Here is a 25,776-nt window from a genome sequence, read left to right as displayed (position 1 = left end):
CCCTTTTAGATCCAGCTTTCCAAAATAGGCCCCCCTTTTATCATCAAGAGCCAGCCTGCTTCCAAACCAGAACCAAGGGCTTCTACAAGTACATCAGCCAGCAGTGGGAGGAACACGGGGGCTCGAACCCTTGCAGACATCAAAGCAAGAGCCCAACAAGCTAGAGCTCAGAGGGAGGCAGCCGCTGCAGCTGCAGTTGCAGCAGCAGCAAGCATTGTCTCTGGAGGTTTAGGGAGCCCCTGTGAAGGGGGGAAGACCAGGACATTGGCCCACATCAAGGAACAGACCAAGGCCAAACTGTTTGCAAAGCACCAAGCGAGAGCCCACTTGCTTCAGAATAACAAAGAAGCCAAGTCTCAGCATGCCTCTAAGGAAGGTCCATCGGCCCTGGAGATCTCTGCTTCTTCTGAAACAAAGATTGAAGGTTCTACTGGTGTAATTATAGTTAATCCCAACTGCAGGTCTCCTAGCAACAAGTCTGTTCACCTTCGTGAAGCTACTGCTGTACTGCAGCAGTCGCTTAATGCCCCTACTTTACCAGAAACTAGTACTGACATCTCTGTTCACAATTCTGATGAAAATATATCTGTTTCTCATTTGTGTGAGAAAATGCTTTCATCTACCTCTACAGAAAGTAACAGTGTGTCAGTGCTATATAATAAAAATTCAGTTCCCATGTCTGTGTGTAGCACTACTATGTCGGGAGCAATTAAGGAACTTCCCTTTGCAGGCTCTCTGGATAAGTCCTCTGTTTCCATGTCTGTTGAAAGCACGGATGCAAAACCTTGCAATGTCAACATGCTGAAATCCATCCAGGGAGCTGACACTCCATGCATTGCCATCATGCCAAAATGTGTTGAGAACCCCACTGCACCAACCACAGCAGACAGCACCATCTTGTCCAATTCCATAGATGAGAAACGGTTGCCAAGCAACAGTGCAAACAGTGCCATTTCCAGCCAGTACACCAGTGTGCCAGCTTCCTCCATTGCAAGTAATTTGCCAAATCACCTGGTTGGCAGCTCTGTTCTGATTCCTCCTGTAGGATCTACAAATAGATACTCTGATAAGATAGCCATAACTGGATGTGGTGACCCTACTTCTTTGTCAAATAGTAGTTCCGTTAGGGCAGCTTTACATTGCAGCGAGACACTTCCAGTAGTGGATTCTGTTGGCAGGACTTCCATTTCAGTGTTTGCCAGTAATATGATGACAGTAAGTTCTTACGAGAACTCCAACAAAATGAGTGCTGATGCTATGGAGAGAAAGTCTGGAGTGAGAAGCCGATTAGATCTATCTGGTAAATCTTCAGTCGGTTATTCACAGGCACCCATGAATAGATCTATACCTTGCAAAGTCATTGTTGACCACACAACAACAACAATGAACTCAAACTTGTCACTGGGTATTTCTGTTGAAAACTCAGAAAACAGCACCGATATGCAGAGCAGGCCTCTTAGGACAGAAACTGCCTCACAAAATATAGCATGTCCTCAAGTGTCTGTAATAAGCAGGCCAGAGCTGCTTAGTAATGAAAATCTGGAGCACAGCACTGGCTTTAACACTGTTACAGGAAAGCAAGAGGGCAAACGTTTGCAAGCACCATGTACCAGTCTTCGAGAAGTGCCTCTCATGCCTCAGGATAAACGACTTGAAGCCGTTCCTCCCAGCCAAGGTTTTTCAGAACAGTTACGTGGTCCATTGGCTTTCAAAAGTGAATCAGACAATGTCTGTGCCAACCCATATAACCCTACTAGGAGAATCTGTTGGAATGATGATGAGGCAATGAGCACTGACCAGTCTCTGGTCAGTCATCATAATCCAAATAAGCATAAAGAATATACCGAGCAAAACTGTTTAAAAAATGTCAAAACGGAGCCTTTGGGTTTTGCACATCTAAATGAGATGCATTCAAGGAATATTGTGACAAGCATCACCATGCCTGTTAAGTCGGAAGTGAATGAATCTGACAAATGTTTTCGCATGGACACGGAAGATTTTGCAAGGCCCGAAATGCCTCTCCAGGGTGCAGAAATAGCCACAAGTGCACAGCCAACACAAAACTCCAAGACATCTGTTACAGATTCCATGGAAAACTCTTTGTCCTTGACAACAGAAACACTAAAAAGAGTGACAAGTGCTGGAAGCTCTAGCTGCCGTTTGTCTTCAGTGGAAGCCAACAATCCGCTGGTGACACAGTTATTGCAAGGCAACCTGCCACTGGAGAAAGTGTTGCCACAGCCCAGGTTAGGAGCCAAGCTAGAAATTAACAGGCTTCCCTTGCCTTTGCAAGCTACCTCAGTATGCAAATCGGTGACATCTGAGAGGAATGCAATTGAAAACACTTCCAGTTCTCCAAATACAGATGGCAGAGGATTTACAGCAGCCACCATAGCCCCACTGCAAATCAGGAAGCGTGAGAACCACCCCAAAAAGAGGATGGCTAGAACAGCGGGGGAGGTTAAGTGTGAGCCTGGGAAGCCATCAATGGATGCAGTGGGTCCCTGTATCATCAATTCCAGCATGGGCCAACTTGGGCACGGCCAGCTGTTTAAACAAGAGTGGTCCGGCAAGCATGCCATTCAAAGCAGAATTGCACATAGCCCAGAGATCAAGCAGCAGAAGAGGCCTCTGCCCTCGTGCAGTTTCCAGCAGAACTTATTTAACATTGACAAAAATGGCAGCTTCCATGCAGAAGCAGGTACCTCACACAGGCAGCATTTCTACCAAATGCCAATGGCTGCAAGAGGCCCTGTTCCTACCACCGCTTTGATGCAGGCGACACTGAAGGCCCCATCTGGCTGCAGCGCCTTTGCATTCAGCAGGCACCTAGAGCAGAAGGTTTTGGGAGAGGTCAACATGTCTGCAGCACCTCACCAACTGAGGCTGGCGAGTGTTTTTTCCCCTAACGTTCAAATTAAGGAAGGTGATGACATTTCTAGTGCCTCACAGACTCTGCAGGGTAAAACATTAGTGCATCCTCCTCCCCCTCTGCCCCCACCTCCTCCCCCTCCACCACCCCCACCGCCCCCTCCTCTTCCCAGTGCAGAAGCTCCATCTGATCACAAACAACCGGCAGTTACCATGGAAACCACTAAAAGACTTAGTTGGCCTCAGCCGGCAAGCATCTGTAGCAATATAAAATCTGAACCCGTTTCTTTTGAGGAAGGTTTAAGCAGCAGCTGTGAGCTGGGCATGAAACAAGCATCTTATGATCAGAGCGAAGTAAAAGAACAGTTGAAAGCCTTTGCGTTGAAAAATGCCGACTTCCCTTCCTATTTACTTTCTGAGCCACAGAAGCCTTTTGCCCAATTAACTGCTCAGAAAATACAGACTCAGCAGCAGCAGCAGCTCTGCGGAAATTACCCTACGATACACTTTGGTAGCACAAGCTTCAAAAGGGCAGCATCTGCAATTGAAAAATCTATCGGAATTTTAGGAAGTAGTTCAAATACAGCCCCAAGCCTATCTATTCAGAACACTCAGATTCCGGTTCAAAAATTTGCTGACAGCAGCAGTGCAGATGAGCTGGAACTGAAATGCTCTTGCAGGCTGAAAGCCATGATAGTGTGCAAAGGCTGTGGAGCCTTCTGCCATGATGACTGCATAGGTCCTTCAAAATTGTGTGTAGCCTGTTTAGTGGTTCGGTAGGATCCAAAGTAGAGGTGCAGTATCCCTGATTAGCAGTGGGGAAGGCAAAGGCAAGAAAAGGAGGAACTGGAATATTTTAGGCCATTTTGTATCTGGATACAAAATGTTTCTGGGGAAGCTTTGTTGAGAAATGAGTTATACCTGCTTGCATGGCTCATCCTAGTGAGAATGACCCCTTGGAGTAGCGTGCACAAAAAAAGTTAAAACATACCACACTTTCGTTAAAGTACTTTGATAAAGTAAAGCAAAAAATAATATGCATTTTCATTTCTATTTATGTGCACAAAGTGCTGAACATTATTTTTTCCCATGTATAAATGTAACATATTATTCCAGTAAAAGAATTACGAGATCCATAATTCTCCAAATTTCTGTGCATGGAACAGTGCAAGAATACAGGAGAATACTAAGCGACGAAGAAGAGACAACGAGCAGGAGGAATAATATTCTGCTATCACTAGCAGGCCATTATAGCTACTGCAACTTAGCAGTTTTTGTAACAATTACATTCCTGAAGCCACAGTTGCCAACCATGGTTGACTTAATACGCAGCAAATAAAAGGGGGCGGGAATGAGACACTTTGGTAATTTGGTCCCCTTAGGCTGCTGTACTGAAGGAAATTTTTAATTAAGTCAGGTGTTGAGGGTTACCTGTAACAAATTGGAGTTTGCATGATTTTAGAAGTTTGGAAGTGGAGGGTGGGGTGGGCAGGGCAGAGAGAGAATAACTACAATGATTATAATATATTAATCCATTTTTCTTCCCCAAACCTCATCTATCAATTTATCCTGAAGGGAGATACTCAACTTATATGCATATATGGACCATATTATGTAAGCATTAAGCATGTTCTGAGCAATATCATTTCAATAGCCTAAAAAGAAATCATCTTCGATTCTCTGTGTAGATCCAAAAAAAGCAAAAATAATAATGTGTGATTTACAGTCCTTTTAAATATGTTTACAGCTTGATATATTTTTTAAATATTTTACTAAATTTACTTGTAATCACTTTTTTGTGTGTTAGAGAGTTCACACCACAAATATTTTGTAGGATGGCTAGAGGAATGAACGAGATTTTAAAGGGATACTGCATCTTTTAGCTCTCAGTATTGTATTTAGTAGTGGTTTATGTTGATAGTTATATTTGAGACATATTGGCCACCAAACTAGGGGAGAAGAGCTGAGGCAAATTGCTTACTTCTCTTTATGAATAAGGAAAATATTTTAAAGGGATACAAATGTGGAGTTTGGCAAGAGGAGATTACTGGTTATCTTGAAAATGGTTTTTCTTTCTTACCATGGAGAAATATGTCATTCGTACCCACACAGTATAAACTTACTTGAGCTAATGCCTGGCTGTCCATGCAAGAAAATTGACAATTCCTCTCTACTTCTCATGACATATTTATAATGGCAAGGTGCTACACTAAATTCTGCCCAGAACAAATATTTTAAAATTTGAAATAAATTGTGCTACATTTGTTTTATTCCAAAGTATTAACTTAGTAAGGGAAATAAAACTAATATAAAATTAAGACATACTTTTCTGTTTTGCATGAGTTAAACTTTTCAGGCATATCTGCATGTTAGTGAGGTTCAGCTGTTTAGAAATTGTATTTATTTTCTTATCGGACCACATTTAACATGAACATCTGCCATTCCCATTTTTATTTTTATTTTTATTAAATAAACTGGAATAGGCAGGGCTTAACATTCCTTAAACCAGAGGTTATATAGTTTGACTGGATTCCTGTTTTGTTTTCCTAGCAAGACCAACAGATTGTCTTGACACTCTTCAATATGAAAGGAATAGATAATCATAATTGCCTTACTGGAACTGGCAAAGTAACAGAATAGTGTAGATTAAAAGCACTCATTTGTAAGAGATAAATAATATGCAGATTTTCAGCACTTTCAGGTACCCTTGAAGAGATTTTGCCTCCAAAATGCCTATTTTAAAAGCATGTTTTTGTAATGTTCAAAATAGATGGCTAAATGGGGCCTTTGTTAAACATGCATGTGCTTGCATATTTAGTTAAAATTTAGAAGATTTTAACATTAGAATTGTGATATCCTAGTTAAATGCAGTGGATGAAATCCCAGTTCCAGTAAATTCCTAGAAGCAAAGGTGAAGTCTAGTTACTGTCTATCTTTTATCAAAATAACCATGGGCATCAGCTTTTAACTAGAATGTCTTCTACCTGTCCTAAGGATTGTCAACTCTAAAGAAAGAAAGAAAATTTACTGTGAAAATATACCACAGGAAATCTGGACACCATTCAGTGAAAGTTAAGCACTTAAAGCTACAATCCTATGCATTCTAACATGAGAGTAAACCCAACGTGATTTATTGAGGATTACATCCAAGTAAACCTACACAGGTCTCTTAAATTCCTCATGGAATTTTGACTACATCTTTTGTTGATCTATGCTGTGGCTAGCCTAATATTGAAAGGAGTTGTACGTTAATTATAATGTTGAAATAAGGACCAGGATGGACAAGACTCCAGCAGATGTCTTCATTTAAAACCTAGATGCTCCTCAATTATACAGAGGTCTGCTTTGGGGACAGGAAAAGTGGCACATGTGTAAGGAGCTCTAAACCCTCCCCTGGTTCTGCTTCTTACCTTCCCACAAGCCTCTGCTTCCAGGCTTACTTAACCAGAAATGCCTAGCTAGGAGAAAGGTGCTTCAGTGCATGTGTGCATGGGAGACGAGCAGACAAAGGAAGTTTTAGCATTCCTCCCTACTGTGCCCCTTTGGCAGATAAAACACCTCTGCTTTCTGCACAACTGCAGTAAATCTGGCTCTATACACACAGATTTGCTACTTTTGAATCTAGTTTGGCACAAAAGATATGGCTAATGACAGAAAATTTACTCCTCTCTTTGGGTCTGCATGGATGCATGTGTGAGGGTAGGGTGGCTGTAGTTGGTTTACTTAGCATATGAGAAAGTGTTCTTTAAAAAAAAAAAGAGGCATGAGACAAAATGGTGCTAGATATTATTACATGTTTTTTAAAACTTCTCCCTAGTGGAGATTAAGCCCCTATTCCCTGATGATCCACCTAGAACTCATTTGGCTTACTATTTAGAAACACCTGATGGTGGCAGTAGTGGTTTATAATATATATTTTATCTAGAAGAAAACAAATATTCTGTTAACTTTTTGTTATTCTGGCCTTCCTCCTCATTTTTGCCAAAATTTCAATAGCACTGGACTCTCCCGCTAGCAGGCTGTTTGTGGCATGACGTTTGAAAGGTTTATGCATTGGATCTGAGATGGGACGAGACCCTCAAAAACTCACAACTCTCTGCATAAAGGCTATGTTTGGGTATGCCTGCACGAGCACCTTTTGCCACATTTTATTTCAGATCGTCCCAGTATTAACCTTTGTTCATTTCTTTTATGTATGTCTTCCCCTCAGAATTATGGGCTCTTAAAACAAAATAAAAAAGAATACATGCAGCAATTCACACACCTCATTTTAAAACAATGAACAAAAACAAATGAGGTGGGGGTGGGAATGGCAGGCTGTCCCTGAAATGTTGAGGTGGCATGAGACAAGGAATGGTATGTGAGAGTTGCCCAAGGTTAAGTAAATAAAAGAGTTCAGCTCTTTTAATTAGATACTTAGAGCTGATCAAGATGTTGATGCAGCTACCTAACTCCCCTCAAGTAACTGGCAGTGCTCACACTAGCCTCCTTCAGTATGCAGTGTAACATCAGAGAAGAGACTCCTGGAAGACTGAACCTCCATCTTCATAATTAGAAGAGGGTGGAAATCAAGATGTATTTTCTCTCATTGCAGAGGAGGACTAGAGATCTTCCTTCAGTCCTCTCCCCAGATGTAACACTGCTCAGCTGAGTAGATGGTTTGCATGAGGTTAATTGGCTTCATTAACATCTCCATCAACTCTACAAGTCATTTAGCAATTCATACCAGTGCTGCACTGAATGTTAAGTTTGTTGTTTTTATGAAAAAGTTGCTGTTTTGAGGTGAGGGGAGAAAATATGTGGGAAAACCCTTATTGTCCAGTCTTCTGCATATATTTTAATTCCTGTTCAAAGCTATTGTTTCCCCATCTACTGCTGCTGCTTTCATCCTTTTTTTTTGTACTTGAAAGGACTTGGGTGATGCCAGCTAGTCAGAAATGTTAGTGAATACTAGAATATCATGGTGCCATGTAGGCAATCAGATTTGGCTACTGGATGATGCCACTGGGGGCAAAGACATTGTCCAGGCCTCTAATCATTGCAGCTGAAAGAATCATAAAATTGTAGAGTTGGAATGAACCACACTAGTCACCTAGTCCAACCCCCTGAAATGCAGGATTTTTTTGCCTAAGGTGGGGCTCGAGTCCATGAGCCTGAGATTAAAAGTCTCATGCTCTACCGACTGAGCTATCCAATACTTTTACTCCTATCTAGCTCAAGTTATGCAAAGGGTGCATTTTGTGGGAGGAAATGATCACAAAATTTCCCATCCCATTCCAGTGTGGCACTAGTTTACAGGACAACACATATGAGCAACATGTCCACATCTTTAAATATCTGTGTAAGTGCACCTGCATACCCAATCCAGTTTGGGTTCTGAAGCACATGTCTATGGCCATTCAGGCACACATTTATGTCACTCGTACTTTACAGTGGGTAAAAGGCACTTGCCACATAAAATGTTGAGCTTTCACTTGAAGAACCCAGGAAGAGGAGCCCTAACCAAGAATAAACTGAGATTGCTGTTTTCCATGACTGCAAAAATGAGCTTAGTGCAAAAATATCATGTACTAACCATTATGGGGAATGAAGTTTATAAAGTTTTTTCGCAAATACCCACAAAGTTTTTTTCACCTTCATTTCAGCACTTTTTGAAGGAGAGAATCTCCCTCCTTGTGTTCCTCTCTGTACTCTCATATATTTTACACATATCCCAGAAATCTGTACGTAATGGTGGGGCATTTGCTGTGTGCATTTTGTGTTCCTACAAAGAGTTTTCTAAACTGAAATACCCTTGTCCTGTTATGGACATAATGTAAAGATTTGGTGAAGTAGGCAATCCCCAATTTTGCATTCCATTTACTTGATATGGTGTAGTGCATGAAATTAATCTGGGGGGAAGGTTGAGCCATAAAGCAAAGATGTATTTCCTCTGTATTATAAATCTCCCTCTAAAAGTGGTATGTGTTGTCAGGGTGAGTTACTGAATTCTATTTCAGGACCATGGAATTTCTTGCTCAGTTTCTTCTAAACTGGTGCATATGGTGCTTTATAATGCAGTTTCTAAAATGAAATTACCTTATGCTGCAGCCCTTATAAACACGCGCACAATTTCAGAGTTGTTATAGTCTCTGGTTTTGCATAGTATGATGAAGGCCCAGGATCAACACTCAAAACAGCTAAAACAAATGGCACCTAATGGGATCATCTTAGCTCACGTATGTCAGGCCATGTTAGACACTGAATGACTCTGTGTGGCAGCTTCAGTTCTCTACAACACTGGGGGAAAGGCCAGCAACACTTTTTCCAGTGGATTATCATGGACCTGTGTAGCTAAATGTTTCTGAATCTAAGGGGGAAATCCTGTTGTCTTCAGTCATCATGCTTCGTCATTGTAAAACCAACAAAATAGTATTTTTTGTCTAATTTAAAGGAGCTGCTTCTTTTATAGCACATATTTCGCTTTGTACTATATTTGATAGTTAAAAGATAACTTAGCCTGTAGAATACTTTGTTGTATTTGTACTGTTCATGAATGTTACAAGAAAAGTGCTTTACTTTGTTGCCATAATTCTCTTGTACTGCTGTAAAATTTATTCTTTCCTGCTTTACAAAAACCTAAATCAATTGCCATTTTTGGTACCGGGTTTTGTATATGTTATTATTATTTTTTTAATTTTGTCAGTATTTGGAATGTTTACATCTCTTTGACACTAGCCATTCAATGCCTTTTTTAGGGTAGTATTTCTCCTGCCCATGATAACAGCAATGTGAAATCAACCCATATCTGTCTTGCATGAAGAACATACATTGTGTGTGTGATAGGAAATCCCTACCATGCATAGATATTTTTCATCTGCATAAAGAAAAATAAAACCTCCTTTCAGTCCTCTACCAAAGAAAAATAAAAATATTCCTATAGGACAAGTTCTTCAAATTATCAGAAGGGGGAGCAGTTGATTTCAATGGCATTGCTATAGTTTACTTGTTATGCTTGCTTTATTACCTGACTAAATGTGACTGAGTGGGGGGGAAAGTTTTAACTTTTTCTTTTTGTTTTTAAGAGGCAGTGTTTGGTTTAGAATTCAGGGATCATGCTCTCTCATCAATGGTGCTGTTTGTCTTTCTTTTTTAAAAAGAAAACCATTTGTTGCATACAAAAGTAAGCAAATGAAAATATTTGTTTTGTCTACATGATTGCTCTTTACCCTCCCAGTCCCCTGAAAATAACAATTTGGGCTTCAATATTGAAATATTCTAAAGAAAATAAAAACAAAAATAAACATGGTTTGTTTGTTTGTTTCCCTTGCCTTTATATAGTGTGCTATATGAAAACAAGCTTGTATATGAGGAAGATAGAAACCATAAAAGGGGGGAAATATGCACATTTTCGAACTGGTAATCATCTGCATCTATGTTGTACAAACTGTTTTTCTCCTGTTCTCAAAATAGCCCCAAATTAACTTGTGCTGTAAAATGACGGGACACGAAATGGATCTACGTACCTATAATAAACTAGAGAAATATACAAAATGAATTGAAATGTGAAGTCATCTCACATCCACACAGATTAAAGGTCAGCTAGATATATGCTGAGGAATATATTGGAGAACATCCAGTAAAATAACACCTGTGTTCTCTCTCTCTCTCTCTCTCTCTCTCTCTCTCTCTCTCTCTCTCTTACACACACACACACACACACACACACACACAGAGAGAGAGAGAGAGAGAGAGAGAGAGAGAGAGAGAGAGAGAGCTCTTCAATGTGTGACTTTGGCTGTTCAGCCAGTCATGCTGTGTGCCAGTAGAAATCCCATTCAAAATGTCACTAGGGAGATCATCACACAATTGTGATGGAGATTGCAACAGTGGCCCCAGCCTGCTCTCGACACATCCCTTTCCCTCATGTTGTGCAACAGCTAGGCAACATCTCTACTGTACTTCAAAATCTGCTGCTGGTGGTGGTGGCGAAAACTCACCAGCCAGCACAGTAGTTCCTTTAATATTACCTATTAAAATAGAACTGGGGAGCAGAAGACATTTTTGAGGAAGACATTGAAACTTGAAGGTTCCTCCCCGAAATTAATTCACATACCTTCACATATGTGCTACATACAATCATTAAAGCAAATGGTTTGCAGAAAGAGTCAAGCAACACTAAAACCAACTCCTAAAAGTTATTAATAAGACACAGCCAGTGTCAATTAAAGCATTGATTTAATTTCCAGAAGGCTATAGAAACAAACAATGAAGAACTTCTGAAAAGGCATTTCTAAGCCTTGGGGCTATCACGGAGAAGGCTCTTCTCTCGATCACTTAATTCTTCTAAACAAGCACATCTTAATATGCAGGGAAGCTCATATAAGAGGAGGAGTTGGATTTACTTACATGTCCCAGGCCACAAGAAATATTACAGCCAGCACACTGAATTGTGCTTAGAAACTATAGTGGTACCTCTATAGTTACGAACTTAATTCATTCCAGAGGTCCATTCTTACATCTGAAACCGTAGGTACCACTTTAGCTAATGGGGCCTCCCGCTGCCACCACGCAATTTCTGTTCTCATCCTGAGGTAAAGTTCTTAACCCAAGGTACTACTACTGGGTTAGCAGAATCTGTAATCCGAGGTGTTTGTAACCCGAGGTACCACTGTATTTGGCAGCCAGTGCACCTGTCACAATATAGGTTGGACATGCTGTCACTTTCCCCTCATGGCATCAGGAGAATTGTATCTGCTGAAGTATTCCAATTGTTTTGAAGATATTGGAAATACTTGATCCTGCTAGTTACAAATTTATAGATAATACCCTCCTCTCTCAAAATGGAACACATATTTCTTCTTTAGCGTACAGGTAGGATTGCCAAGGATTACCAGGCCCAAACCTCCATAGAAGTCAGGTGCCATTTTCCTCAGCTTTGCAATGTGATGATGGGAAAAGCCACACGCGAAATTCTCCCTTCTGTGCAATTATTAGATGCATGGAAGCTTTCAGAGGAATCCTAGAAAACAACAATCAGTGACAAGGAGAAGGGCCCACATTTATTTGAATTGACCAACCAGCAAAGATCATAGGAGGAAGAGGAGCAAATTGTGGGCTACTCTGCTTAAGGCAGCCTCACTCAAATGAAGGAAACAAACTTGGAATGGTGGACTGCAGCAGTGGCTTTGAGATCTACTTTAGTAGGAACTGGCTACTCCAAAGGCAAAACCCACTGCAACATGGGATAGGGCAACACTGGCCTCTCAAATAGCAGCCTTAGGATTCTTTATTTTTATTATTTTGCATATTTATATATAATAGAAAAGCAAGCACATAAATTCGGGAGTGAGGAACGTATGGTCCTCCAGTTGTTGTTGGACACCCAAATTCCCTTTAGCCCCAGCCAATTATGCAACAGGGATAGAGGGAGCTGTAGTCCAATATCATCTGGCACAGATGAACACATAAAAACTAAGGTATCCAGAAAATCAGGGTAGAATCATATTCTCCTAAAATATCACCAAGCTCACAAAGCTGATAAGTCACATCACAAGAAATGATCAAGTTCCATTATTTTCCAGGACTTTTCATTTCTGCTCCAATAGCAAAATAACCTAAATACAATGAGAGGCTGAAAATCTTATCACTTCGGTCCTACTAAAAACACTGGGAGGGTTTAAGCATATGTTCAAGCAGCAATCATATGTAAGCCTCATTGAACATAATGGGACTCACTTCTGAGTAAACAAACATGGGGTTGAATAACTCTCCCATTTTAAAATCAATTCAACTTAAAAGTGCTTAACTGCTTGGCCTGTGCACATTGTTATCCATTGCTATAGCATGGTGGTCTCTGCTCCACTAACAAAAATGGATCAGCTTGTACGAAAATAATTTTGTTTGCCTACATGAAAGTTAATTAAAATTTGTCCATTTTATTATTATACTAACATTATTATTCAGCCAGTGTTCGTTTCTTTAAGACATTTATATACTGCTTAATCGTTCACATTTCTAAGCATTGTACAGCAAAACAGCAACAAAAATGACAGAATAAAAACTATTATAAAATGTAGCACTACCTTAAAATGTCTGCTGGAACGAGTCTTAGGGCTTATCCATACACTTCCATGCTTTCAAGGCATGATCTGTGCTTTAAAGCTCTATATTTCCAAGTGCCTCCCCCTCTTTTCTCTCTCTCCAGAGCTTTCCCTGTGAAAATCTGCTCTTTAAAGCTGAATCTGAGCAAAGAGTAATCCACAGAAAACCTGAATTGATGTTTGTGCAGTTGAGTGCTAAAGAGCAGGATTTCTTAGGGAGAACTCCAGAGCAAAAGGAAGAAGAAGAAGAAAAGCACCTTCAGACATGGAGCTTTAAAGCACAGACTTGTACCTGTAAAGAGTGGGGCAAAAGGAAAGTGTGGATACTCCTTTAGACATGCATCTGAAGTTCAGCAAGGAGGGCACCTGTTTACTCTCGAGAAGAAGTTGCACAGACCTGGGTCTACAACAGTGAATACCCAGCTCCCATTAGCTATGCATTGTGCATCTGATCCATGGGGGACCACCAACAGAGACTCCCGCAATTATCTCATTGATTGGGGAGGGATATAAGGGATCCGGCAGTCCTAAAAATATCCTGGACTCAAGTTGCTAAGGTAACTTATAGGCAGCCAATGCACGCTTATGTGCTGAGGATAGTCTGTCCCCATCAGCTGTCTAGCCACGGCATTTTGTACCAGATAGAGCATCCCAACCAGGAAGCAACCAATTTACATTGGCAGGACTAAGGTAAAGTCAACAGTATAATATATATTAATGAGGTAGAATAAAAGGAGAAATTGAATTAAATGGACATATAAGAATACGCAGGAATTATGGGAAAATTGAAAGAGGGAAGGGGAAGGAGGGAAGTGGTTGAATGTACAGTGGTAACTCAGGTTACAGGCGCTTCAGGTTACAGGCGCTTCAGGTTACAGACTCCACTAACCCAGGTTAAGAACTTTGCTTCAGGATGAGAACAGAAATTGTGCAGCAGTGGCGCGGTGGCAACGGGAGGCCTGATTAGCTAAAGTGGGATCTCAGGTTAAGAACGGTTTCAGGTTAAGAACAGACCTCCAGAATGAATTAAGTTCTTAACCCAAGGTACCACTGTATTTGCTATAATGAAAGATATGAATGTGGAAATATATATTTGAAAATTATAATACAAATTATTCAAAAAAAGAGGAAGTGTTCTAAATTTAAGTTTCTGTTTTTCCAGTGTTTACATTATGTTCAGCTATGCAGTTTAAGAATAGAGAATACTCCCCTCCCCTTTTTTTAAATAGCAAGTGCAAGATTAATTGTTGTGGCTGTGTGGCAACAAGCTCAGGAAATGATTCCCTAGTCCATCTACATGTTTGTACATGAAGGTGGGTGGAGCTTTGAAGAAGAATAGGGATGCAGTGGGATGGTTTTGAGGCCAAGAATGAAATAATAAAGTGAGACTAATGGCATTTGTTTAAGTCCAAACAGACTGAGGTATAATCCTAGTTTTATTACTAACACTTTAGCTTCGCACACAAATCTTGTGTCTTACGAGTTCCCTAAACATAATGAGGCAATAGCTTATGTTTTTGTGGGCCATAGCTGAAGACATCTCACTGGCCCCTCTTACATGCTGCTTGCAATGTTTTCTGTAATCCCTGCTCTGGTAGGAAAGGTTAACTAGGCCATTTTAGTAGTAGTAGTAGTAGTAGTAGTAGTAGTAGTAGTAGTATTTATACATACATACATACATACATACATACATACATAGTACATACATACATACATACATTGCCCATCTGGCTGGGTTTCCCCAGCCACTCTGGGTGGCTCCCAGTCGAATATTAAAAACACAATACAGCATTAAACATTAAAAACTGCCCTAAACAGGGCTGCCTTCAGATGTCTTTTAAAAGTAGGATAGTTGCTTATTTCCTTGACATCTGATGAGAGGGCGTTCCACAGAGTAGACAACACTACCAAGAAAGCCCTTTGCCTGGTTCCCTGTAACCTCACTTCTTGCAGTGAGGGAACTGCCAGAAGGCCCTCAGCGCTGGATCTCAGTGTCCGGGCTGAACGATGGGGGTGGAGCCACTCTTTCAGGTATACTGGACCGAGGCCGTTCAGGGCTTTAAAGGTCAGCACCAACACTTTGAATTGTACTTGGAAACGTACTGGGAACCAATGCAGATCTCTCAGGACCAGTGTTATATGGTCCCGGCAGACACTCTCAGTCACCAGTCTAGCTGCCGCATTCTGGATTAATTGCAGTTTCCGAGTCACCTTCAAAGGTAGCCCTACATAGAGCGCATTGCAGTAGTCCAAGCGGGAGATAACTAGAGTGGCATGTGCCACTCTGGCGAGACAGTCCCCCAGTTCTGTGATTCCACTGGAAAAAGTATTATTTCTCTCCCATCAGAAGGAGGCACACCTGGCCTTTGCTGGACAATAGTGAAGTCAGTTCAGTGTTGTTCTGGTCTTTTAATATGAGGCAGGTTTCCAGTATATTTGAAAACCAAGCCGGCTGGGTTCCAACAGTACTATTTCTTTTTTTCATAAATAGCTGTTCTTTTGTCTACCTTGAAATATTCCCTGTTACCTAGAATGGATGTTAGGTTCTGAACCAGCTGTTTGCCAATATAAAAATACACTTTCTAAGGGCCAAATTATATGTGAGGGGGGTGTTTTTTGTTCCCATGGTTGTCTTGTTCATGTATAGAGAGAGAGGAGAGAGAATAGAATATCACATTTTTACTTGAAAAGGATTTTGTGGATGGTGGGGAGCTTTCCATTTTACTTCCCTACACTCCATCACCCCCAGGCATTTTTCCAGCAACCCAGCTCTGAGGGAAATGTCTGAAATAACAAACTGGGGAGATAAGGAATATGTGTGGAATTTGTTCTGTTCACCCATGATATAAAAATTAATCACTCCATATACGAATGAAGTAGGCATGTGAATAAACAAACATGGCTGCCCTCATCACATCCAATCTGGCTCTCAGTTAAGTAGGCTAATATTGAATTAGAATAGCATTTTATATCTTGAATAATGTATATACACTGACAGAAAAGCTTGGTGACTTTGAAATCACTGTATAATTTCCAACTTGAAATAAAGATCAGACACTAATCTTCTGGGGAACCACTTTTATGTGTCAAGTTAGCCAATAATTAATGAATAATTTAAAATTCATACCAGGCTTAGAGGATTGAAGCTGCCTAAGATGGAAATTAAGGGGAAAATTGAATTGGGTGTATTAGGGCATCCTCCTCCCACCCCACAATTTCTGCTGTTTCTGGCAGGAATTCCCAAGGCAATATGCTGACTTTGTCTTTGCAAGCTGTAAAAGGCATCTGAGTTAGCCCTAACTAGAGGAATCTTGGCCCATTTTAGCTCTTTCAAGACTACTGCCTCAATCTTTAATCCTCCTTTGAGAAAATATGTAGATTTTAAACACCAAAGAATGAATTCTGTATTATAATTGCAAACACATCTGATTTTACCATTATCCAAGCAATAAAATTAATGGAGTTGGAGGAATGGAAGGGGAAATAGCCTAAGAATGACAGGGTATCCTGTCAAATAGCCTGGAAAATGAAATGTTACATTAGGGGTTCTTTTTTTAGCATAACAAGTTGTAGCTAAATATTCTTTCTGACCCACTGCCCAGTCTGAATGTTATTGCATGTGAAAGTTCATTATATTGTAACAGGAACAGATAATCCATGCTATTATAGGAAAAGAGAGCAGAGTAGTTTGCTGCGCTTAAAACGTTTATACTCTGCACCAGTTTTGATCATAAGTGCACATTTAAAACTTTTATTGATTAATCTCATCTAATGTATCAACTTTGTTCTGCTTTTTATCCACTGGGAATGCCCTGTGTAGCAATAATAATAGCATGTGTGCTGTCTCAAACACATTAATTTAAATTATCTTTATGCTTGTTTGAATGTTAATCAATTGAGGCTTGACATTTGTATTTTGCCATAGAAATAACTAATCAATATGGCCTGGTATTATTGACTGGATTGTTTCTAGTGTTGAGAGCATGAATATCAATATAAAAGGATCTATTCAAATATCTAGCTGTAAGCATGAAGATTTCAACTCGGTGTGCTAAGTGATGAGGAGGATATTAAAAAAGAAAATCCAGAAGGAATTTCAGGTGGTTTGATTCTCTCTTTGAAGCAAAAATGGGAATATTGCTCTGTTGGCTGTCTTCTGGATAATGTAACTTTTAATTCTTTATTTTTTAAAAAGCAACTAGATTTAAATGCATTCACAATTGCTAGTGTACAGATCTCAAGTATGGCTTTCCTCCAGCTGTAAAACTATGCCCAGTGGCAGAGCTTCATGCTCCAGCACCGGGGGGGGGGGGGGAAGCAGGCGGGGGCGGGGTTGGCACGCATCCTGGGGGCGTGGTGCACTGCCTGCAGGGGCGGGGCACCCAGCGCGGGCAGGGGGGCAGCCGCGATGGCACCCTGCTGGGAGCTATGCGCTCCCCCCCCCCCACACCTCTTCCTCCGCCAGTGACTATGCCCTGTCTTCAGCAAAGGAACCCATCCAATTTGTAAGGACAGGATATCACACAACAGGCCTTGTGTTGAGGCTAATGCGGCTATGTGGCTAAAGAGGATTCAGTCTTCTAGAAAAGCATAACAGCCTGCATGGCTTCTCAAAACTGTTCCTTCTACTTGAGTGATTCAGCTGAACTGGAGAATCCCATGGAAGTTTGGAAGGTTAGGCACACCAGACAGTCACAATACAAATCTCAATTGGATAACTGCAGGGCTCCACTTCCATTTCTCCTATCTAGAACTTCTTCATGGATCCATATTCATTAAAGTTTATTATGATTCACAGACTGAAACAAATGGTCTGCAATAAGGACCTATAGGGAGGTCTTTTGAGTCATAGGTTAGATAGCAAGGAAGGGCTTCACATCTTTACTGGAGAGGAAAATTATGTGAGCAGTGACATGCAAAAAGTTGTATAATTTTACTGTCTTTCTTCATATCTCTTACAATTATCATTTAATTTTCCTTGGCTGTCTTGAAACAGGCCTCTTAAATTTCACTTTATCGCTTTTTTTTCCTTCTCTTTTCTGAACTGGTGATCCATTTTATATTTCTATAATGATTTTCTGGCTGATATTACTACTGCTACAGATTTCCTGCTGCAATTCTATTCCCTTTCCCAACAGTTAAAAAAAGGTTTTTCAGTTCTGCTTTTCTTGTTTCTATTATTATGCTTTGTGGGGGGATGGGGTGGTAGGCTGTATGCCTGAGCTCCCTTCTAATTCCTGAATCCAGCACAGATTCAAATCTTGGAATAGCCAGGCTAGCTTCCTGGTGAAGTAATGGCCTAAGTATGGGTTGCTAAAGTACCAAAATAAGTGACTCAGTGCCAGAGGGCTAATGGGCAGCACCCCTCTCTCAACCTGTTGGTAGTTATAAAGACAAAGGCCAGCGTTGAGGTGTGTAAGCTAGAAGTTAGAAGAAACTGGGAAGCCAGAAAGGTAATCATGCCTGATTTCTGTTTGGGTGTTAATGCTGTGAGCCCTTCCATTGTAGCCTCAGGTGGTGTGCAACACTATAATAATACTACTAATAATTATACTATTATAATACTAAGTTGCTTACTATGTTGACACTGATAATTATACCAATGCGCATGTTCCAAGAGCACAGGTTCCTTTTGTACGTGAGAAACAACAGGACTCACCAGATTCATTATTTATTTGCTATCCAACCTTTCCCTCAGTGTAGGACCCAAGGCGTATCACATCATAAATGAAAACAGATGCAAACTAGAGCTATCTTTGACTTCTAAGAGCAGCACAAATAACTTGACTGAAACAATGTCCTGATTACTGGTTCTCTGAAGGAGAATCACTTGGGCTTTTTTGCAGAGTAGCATAGCTAACCTCCCACTCAGGCTTTGCATCCCAAAGTGAAATCATTTTCTTCTGTTCTTCTCATGTGGCCTGCTAGCCAGAGGACTTATGGGCTTGCTACTTAGAGGGGAAGTACTCAACAGTTTCCATCTTAAACAGGTTGCAATTGAAAATTCAACATGGTAACCTGTTGGAAAAATTCCTGGAAGTGAAGATCCAGGTTTTACTCTTTACTCCAGGTTTTTCGCTCTTTAGTGAGAGAATCCTAGCGGAGATTTAACACAGCAAAACATGCAACAAAGAAAGGCATGGAAAAATTGGCTTTAAAAAATGCCTTTTCCAGTAAATTCCAAAGTATCCCACTTTAGAATCTCCTTCCAAAGTTTCCAACTGGGGGGCACACAGATAGGCCACAGGTGTGGTAAGTTATAAAAATGGCTTACTTACAAACGCTTCAGAGATCAGGTTCAGGTGCTCTTCCATACAGCAGTCAGAAAAGATGCGCAGACAGTAAAATGTTGTGTGGTTGCAGAATGTTAAAAGTTCCTAAACTATTGGTATAGGAAAATGCTAGTTTCAGACTCCATTCTTGTCTGAAACAAAAGAGGCTGGTTAAGGCTATGTGGCTGGAGGGAGAAGCTCAGGAATCTTCACACCTGTGGACAGAGGGAACAGCTGCTTGATTGCCCATTTTCTCCCAAGTTGAGGGGAAGTGACATAGGCTAAGCCTAGTAGAACAGCTTACTCTATGGCATTAACCCCTTCACGCATTAATAAGATTCAAGCATGCTGGTTATGTGAGCATGGTTTAGCCTACAGAAACAACAGAAGGGGAGGAAAGGGATAGGAGGAGTGAGTTGGAGAAGAATGTACTGTTATTTCAGTTATACACAGGGGGAACTCACAGGAACTCAGTCCCAGCACCTCTCAGGTGAGCACCAAGAGAACAAGGGAGGTGAGTTCCAGCACCTTTTTAAAAAAAGAAAAATAGCACTGCTCACGACAATAAGGCAAGTTTAAAACCCTGCACCCACCAACATTCTAATGAAACGCCCCCTGAGAATGAAGTAGAAACACTGAAAGCTCTTTTAACAAGGAATAAAACTTCTGTGAAATTGCAAGACAAATTTTCTAACTTGCTTCTAACCATATATTGCCACTAGCTAGATCACTCTCCCACTTGTTTAACATACTCCATGATAAAGAACAAATAATATCCACCAGAGTATTGAATTATGTTTTTATAGGTATGCCTTACTCAGAATATTTAACACTTGTCTCCTGTTACATATAGAGTTGCTAAGGATTAAACAAACTATAAGAAGGAATAGGGCGGTGCATTAGTAAAGCAATAATATTTCAAATAATATAGCTCCTACGTTTTCTGTAATGCTTAATGTTACAAGATTGTTTTATATATCATTCAAGCAGGAGCTAGCAAGTAGGGATTAGCATGTATCTGTCTAGCAGATAACCTTTTTCTTATTGCATCTACTACAGATTTTTGCACCCTTTGAAGGATCAGTTTTCAGGCACTGGGCAAGGTGGGCTTAATCTGACATTTCTAATATTCTGAAGGAATCACAGTTTTATTGTCAGCAAAGCTCAGATGCCTTTATGTGGCTCTGAAATTTCACAAGGTGGTTCTCAATGCAATGCTGAAGCAGCAGGGTTTTTGGGAGCAGTTCTTAATCTGATGCAAGTGAGTGTTTCTTGTTTTGTTGACTTCAGTGCCGAATTAATTTATGTTGTCTAAAATCCAAGGCTTTCGCTTGCTTTGCTTTTATGTAATACAGTGGTACCTCGGGTTAAGTACTTAATTCATTCCGGAGGTCTGTTCTTAACCTGAAACTGTACTTAACCTGAAGCACCACTTTAGATAATGGGGCCTCCTGCTGCTGCCGTGCCGCCGGAGCATGATTTCTGTTCTCATCCTGAAGCAAAGTTCTTAACCCGAGGTAATATTTCTGGGTTAGCGGAGTCTGTAACCTGAAGCATATGTAACCTGAAGCGTATGCAATCCGAGGTACCACTGTAATACCTTTCTGGCAACATTTCTAATTTCTACACTGTGAGCCTGTGTGGTGTAGTGGCCCAGACTAGGAGCTGAGAGACCAGGGTTTGAATCTCCATTCAGCCATTAACCTCCCTGGGTGACCAGTCACTGCCTCTTAGCCCAGCCTACCTCACAAGGTTGTCGTGGGGATTAAATGGGGGGACAGACAACGTATGCCACTTTGAGCTCCTTGAAGAAACAGGGGGGATATAAATGATAATAGTGATAACTAAAAATAAGCAAGGATTCTCATGAAGATTTGCAGCTAAATATTGTTTCTGTCCTTATTACCATTTCAGCCTTCATGTGTGTGTGTGTGTGTGTGTGTGTAATAGCAGGTGGAATTGGCCATAATGCAGAATTCTAATTAGTGGTGTTTTCACTTCTCTTGCCTGAATAGGCTTCTCTCAAGAGAGAGGCAAGGAAAATCATAGCAGAGAAAGGACAAATCAATGCTGATAGACTCCTACTAATCCCTGAGGCCATTGTGTGCTAGGGCAGGGAAGCAGAGTTACCTGGCTGTCACTTGTTTGGTAGAGAGTGAGGTCAGGGTTTGTTCAAGCAGGTGCAGAAGCTGTTGTTTACTTAGCAAGGTTAGCAGCTGCTGGCTCAGAGCAATTAAATAATATGTTCAGGAGGAGGTTGCCAGGTGCCGGCTGTCCTGTATGTTATGACAAGCAGGCCAAAATTTCATGTAAACACCTGCCAGCATCCCAGACAAACCTCAGTTAACGGACTGTTATGTACCTGCCATTAAACCATTTGTGGGTTTAGCTGACAGCTTTGTGAGTTCACTGGCTGTCATGTCAAAAGTTTCAAAAGATAAGATATGCAGTGAAGGGTTTCCTTATTTTTCAACAGGTGTGAGAGGAGAATGTTTTTGAAATCCCATCGTAATTGTAGACTTTGCCATTTCACTGTGATGAAGACAGATGTTCAGCTAGTTTGAGCCAGCCAAACACCATTAACTGGGGTGGAATGACACCAGTTTACACCATCTCTAAGTCTGGCAGCAGCTAGACTTAAGGCTCTCAGCCATTTTTTAATTTTTGTTCTACTAAGATAAATTTCTTCGCCCCCCCTCCAAAAAAAAAACATTTGCAGACCAGATATTGTTTCTTACTTCATAGTTCTCCAAATGCTCACATTTTAAGACATAGTCTCTTAGCCCCAGCTGCTCATCTGCATTATGAGGTAAATTGTGGCACTGAGTTGTAGCACTTATTTCTGAAATGATGTAAGTAAAGAGCTTTGAACATTAAAAAAGTAATTAATAACACTCATCTAGCCTTAAAGAGGATAACAACAATAAGACTACCCCTCCACTTGTGAACCTTTTGCTTTGCATTTCACTTTTTAAAAGATTGCGTAAATAGCAATACAGCTATTTATTTATTACAATTATTCTCTCCACTGAAAGGCTTAATTAATTAAATATGAAAGTAGTAGGAATCCATGAGTTGGGGTGGATCTGTGGAGCTACTCTCCCCACACTGATGTGGCTGCAGCATACCTGGATGGGGAAGTGGGGTGTCAGTGTCGTGTCTGTGTGGGTGCACCAGCAGAGCCACTACAGTGCACCCACACATCCTTGACCTTGCCTCTATCCTGCCTGCCACCTCAGCTCCATCTGAGGAAAGCTGAGGTGGCACCAGTGTCAGGAGAGTGCCTTCGCAGCTCTGCCTCACACAGCCTATGCCCATTTTGGTTTCTCATTGGGGATTATTGGGACTATTTTGCAAAGGCTGTGAATATAGTTGGAGTAGACATTCACTGATCATCCAGATCAACCCTGATAAATCCAGTTTAAGGTTATACACCCATGAAAGCAAATCAAAGCTGTGTGCGTGATTCCTCGGCCTAAATCAGAGAAAGATCACTTACATTGTAGCAAATGAGCTGGACTTCTGCTGATCAGATCTTCAGGGATTTGTGATTTCATGCATTTCATTTTACACATCCTTACCAAATAGCTGCTTTGTAGCTTCTTTGATCAGACTAGAAAACCTGATTAAAAACTTCAGATAGGCACACAGATTATGCAATTCCCCCCACTCCCAGATACAGATGTCACCAAAAGCACAAAAGAATTGGAGCTAACAGTTGAAGTCTTCACTATTCACACAGGCCTTTGGTCACCACATTGCTGACTTTATTTATGCTGATATGTTTTACAGTGGTACCTCGGGTTACATAAGTAATAATAATAATAATAATTTATTATTTGTACCCCGCCCATCTGGCTGGGTTTCCCCAGCCACTCTGGGCGGCTTCCAACAGAGATAAAAAATACACTAAGATAAAAAGATAAGATAAAAAATACACTAAAAAATAAGCTTCAGGTTACAGACGCTTCAGGTTACAGACTCCGCTAACCCAGAAATAGTACCTTGGGTTAAGAACTTTGCTTCAGGATGAGAACAGAAATCGTGCAGCGGTGGCGCAGCGGCAGCAGGAGGCCCCATTAGCTAAAGTAGTGCTTCAGGTTAAGAATGTTTTCAGGTTAAGAACGGACCTCCAGAACGAATTACTTAACCCGAGGTACCACTGTATTAATAATGTGATTGTATTTTAGTGACACAGTATCTCACTTTGGTAGTGAAAAGTGGGTAATAAATTTCATAATCAAATAAATATGAACTGTGTTAAGATTGAGGCCATTAGCCTCATTGTGTTTTGTCTCCTGGCAGTCTGGGGGCTTGCCCAACAGATTCAGAGGCAAAGCACTTTCTATTATGGAGGAAAAGCCTGACAAAGAGAATGTAGTTGCTCTGAAAACCTTGATTTATTCCTGTGGGCAACACCAAGGGAAACTTTGACTCCTATTCATTATCACTCCACATCACCCACAGTAGGAACTCAAACCACCACTTGTAAATTACTGCTATAAAATATACAAAGCTTACTATGAGACAGAAATCTATGTGTGTCACTGAAAAACTTCATTAAATACAAACCCAAATTATATGCTGATATAATTCGCAACAGCATTGGAACAGTTAGAGTGCCATACCTGGCTCTTTACTGTCTCCATAAATGTTTATAACAGCCTAAAGGCTGCTCTGCACTCTGCCAGATAATTGTTCTCAAGAGGGACACCCACCAGCTTAGAAGAAATGGAGCACAATAAAGTGTATTTGGCTACAGCTCCTCAATCCCAGCCCAGCTCCTATGCTGGATGAGTTGCATGGCTCGTTGGTCTAGGGGTATGATTCTCGCTCAGGGTACGAGAGGTCTCGGGTTCAAATCCCGGATGAGCCCTACCTTTGGGAGACGTGGGTGGCGCTGTGGTCTGAACCACTGAGCTTCTTGGGCTTGCTGATCAGAAGGTTTGTGGTTCGAATCCCCGCAACTGGGTGAGCTCCCGTTCTCTGTCCCAGCTCCTGCCAACCTACCAGTTCAAAAGCAGTGCAATTAGATAAATAGGTACCGCTGTGCTGGGAAGGTAAACAGCGTTTCCATGCACTCTGGTTTCCGTCACCGTGTCCCGTTGCGCCGGAAGTGGCTTAGTCATGCTGGCCACATAATCTGGAAAGCTATCTGCAGACAAACACCGGCTCCCTTGGCCTGGAAAGAGAGATGAACATCGCAACCCCATAGTTGCCATTGACTGGACTTAACCATCCAGGGGTCCTTTACCTTTAACATTGGAGAAGTAGCTGATAAGAGTAGAAGATAATTTTGTGACATATGCTACTTAAACATACCAGACTGTTTTTACTACACCAATTATAGAAAATGTCTTTGGTTGCCATTTATTCCAGCAAGACACATTTGATTTCAACATTTGATGCAGATATTCATAATGTATACTGTTGCTGTTTGCACAATCTTTGGATGTACTAATGTGACACAACTGCTGTCTCCTGAATATATTCAGCCACTGCTATTTTGCTCAGTGTAGTGATAGTTATTCACCAGAATCTGAAATCCAGCAAAGACTATGAATCTAGCACCACAAATTTAAAGCCAGATGCCCCCAAGGCAATTTGCAGTCCATCAACAGATGTCATGGACTGGTTGTTTGCAGAGGAAATGGTGGGAGGAACCAGCTGGGGAACCCCCAAGGGAAGAAGGCTCAGAGCCTGGGGATTGGTGGTGGGACGATGATGAGTTGTCAGAGGAAGAAGACTGGGAGGAGGAGGCGTTGGAAGCTGAAGAGGTAAGAAGGTTTGGTGGGAAAGGAGAATCTGTGGCAGAGAAAAGTCCAGAAGCAGAAGCAAGAGAGTGGGATGAGGGTGGCCAAGAAGTAGATATGAGTTAGGCTTGCGAGGAAGCACGGGTGTCTCCCCCTCCTGCTGCAACAAGCTCCTCTCCTCCCTGGTCTCCAAGGACCTAGAGAGGCATGAAGCTGGAGGAGCAGAGACAGGCACACAGGCACAGTCTCAGATTGCTTGAGAAAACCCTGGGAGAGGAGGGCACTTATGCAGTTGTGGGAAGCTGGGGACCTTCAGTCTCCATAACCGCCTATAAGGGCAATACTTCATTAGGTCTGGCACTCCTTTGCAGATCCTGTTTTTTCTAATAAAGAGTTAACTTTACCTACTCCGTGTGATTTACTGCTGGCTCGCTCCTGACAACATTGTGGAGGTCTAGATTTTTGGTATTTGGCATTGGGAGATTTCAAATCCATGACCTTAGTTATAAAACAAGTATGCTCATGCAAATTGGAACAATCTTTTTCTGTCTCCTTTAATGAAAGACCACTTTTAAAACCCGAAATCACATAAAGAGATGGTGAGTGTGTATAAAGAAACCCAATGACCTATGGATTTTCCAAGAGGGGAATTGATTTCTTGCATGTATTTATTATTTCGTATTAAAAGCACTTTTATACCACTCTGAATTTTCCAGAAAATACCAAAGAGGTTCCCACACAGCATATTTCAACAGATCTTAGCAATAATATCACAGTAACCAAAGACAATAGGAACCA

The 25,776-nt window shown here is 41.1% G+C and overlaps 1 protein-coding gene across 5 annotated transcripts in view; it reads left to right on the top strand.

Moving 5' to 3' along the window:
* The window catches only part of ASXL3 (ASXL transcriptional regulator 3), a 104,769-nt gene extending 94,596 nt beyond the window's left edge, over positions 1–10,173 (top strand). For all 5 annotated transcript variants that reach the window (XM_081873596.1, XM_081873597.1, XM_081873599.1 and 2 more), the window contains one exon: positions 10–10,173. In XM_081873596.1, the coding sequence (XP_081729722.1) occupies positions 10–3,651 (3,642 nt within the window). In that variant the 3' untranslated portion in view covers positions 3,652–10,173. The remainder of the gene's footprint in view (positions 1–9) is intronic.
* The last annotated feature ends 15,603 nt before the right edge of the window (positions 10,174–25,776 follow it).

This window comes from Podarcis erhardii (assembly GCF_964252035.2).
Source record: "Podarcis erhardii genome assembly, chromosome: 8".
Lineage (NCBI taxonomy): Eukaryota > Metazoa > Chordata > Lepidosauria > Squamata > Lacertidae > Podarcis > Podarcis erhardii.
The sequence above is the reverse complement of the archived record's forward strand: the minus strand, read 5'-3'. Positions and strand labels throughout refer to the sequence as shown.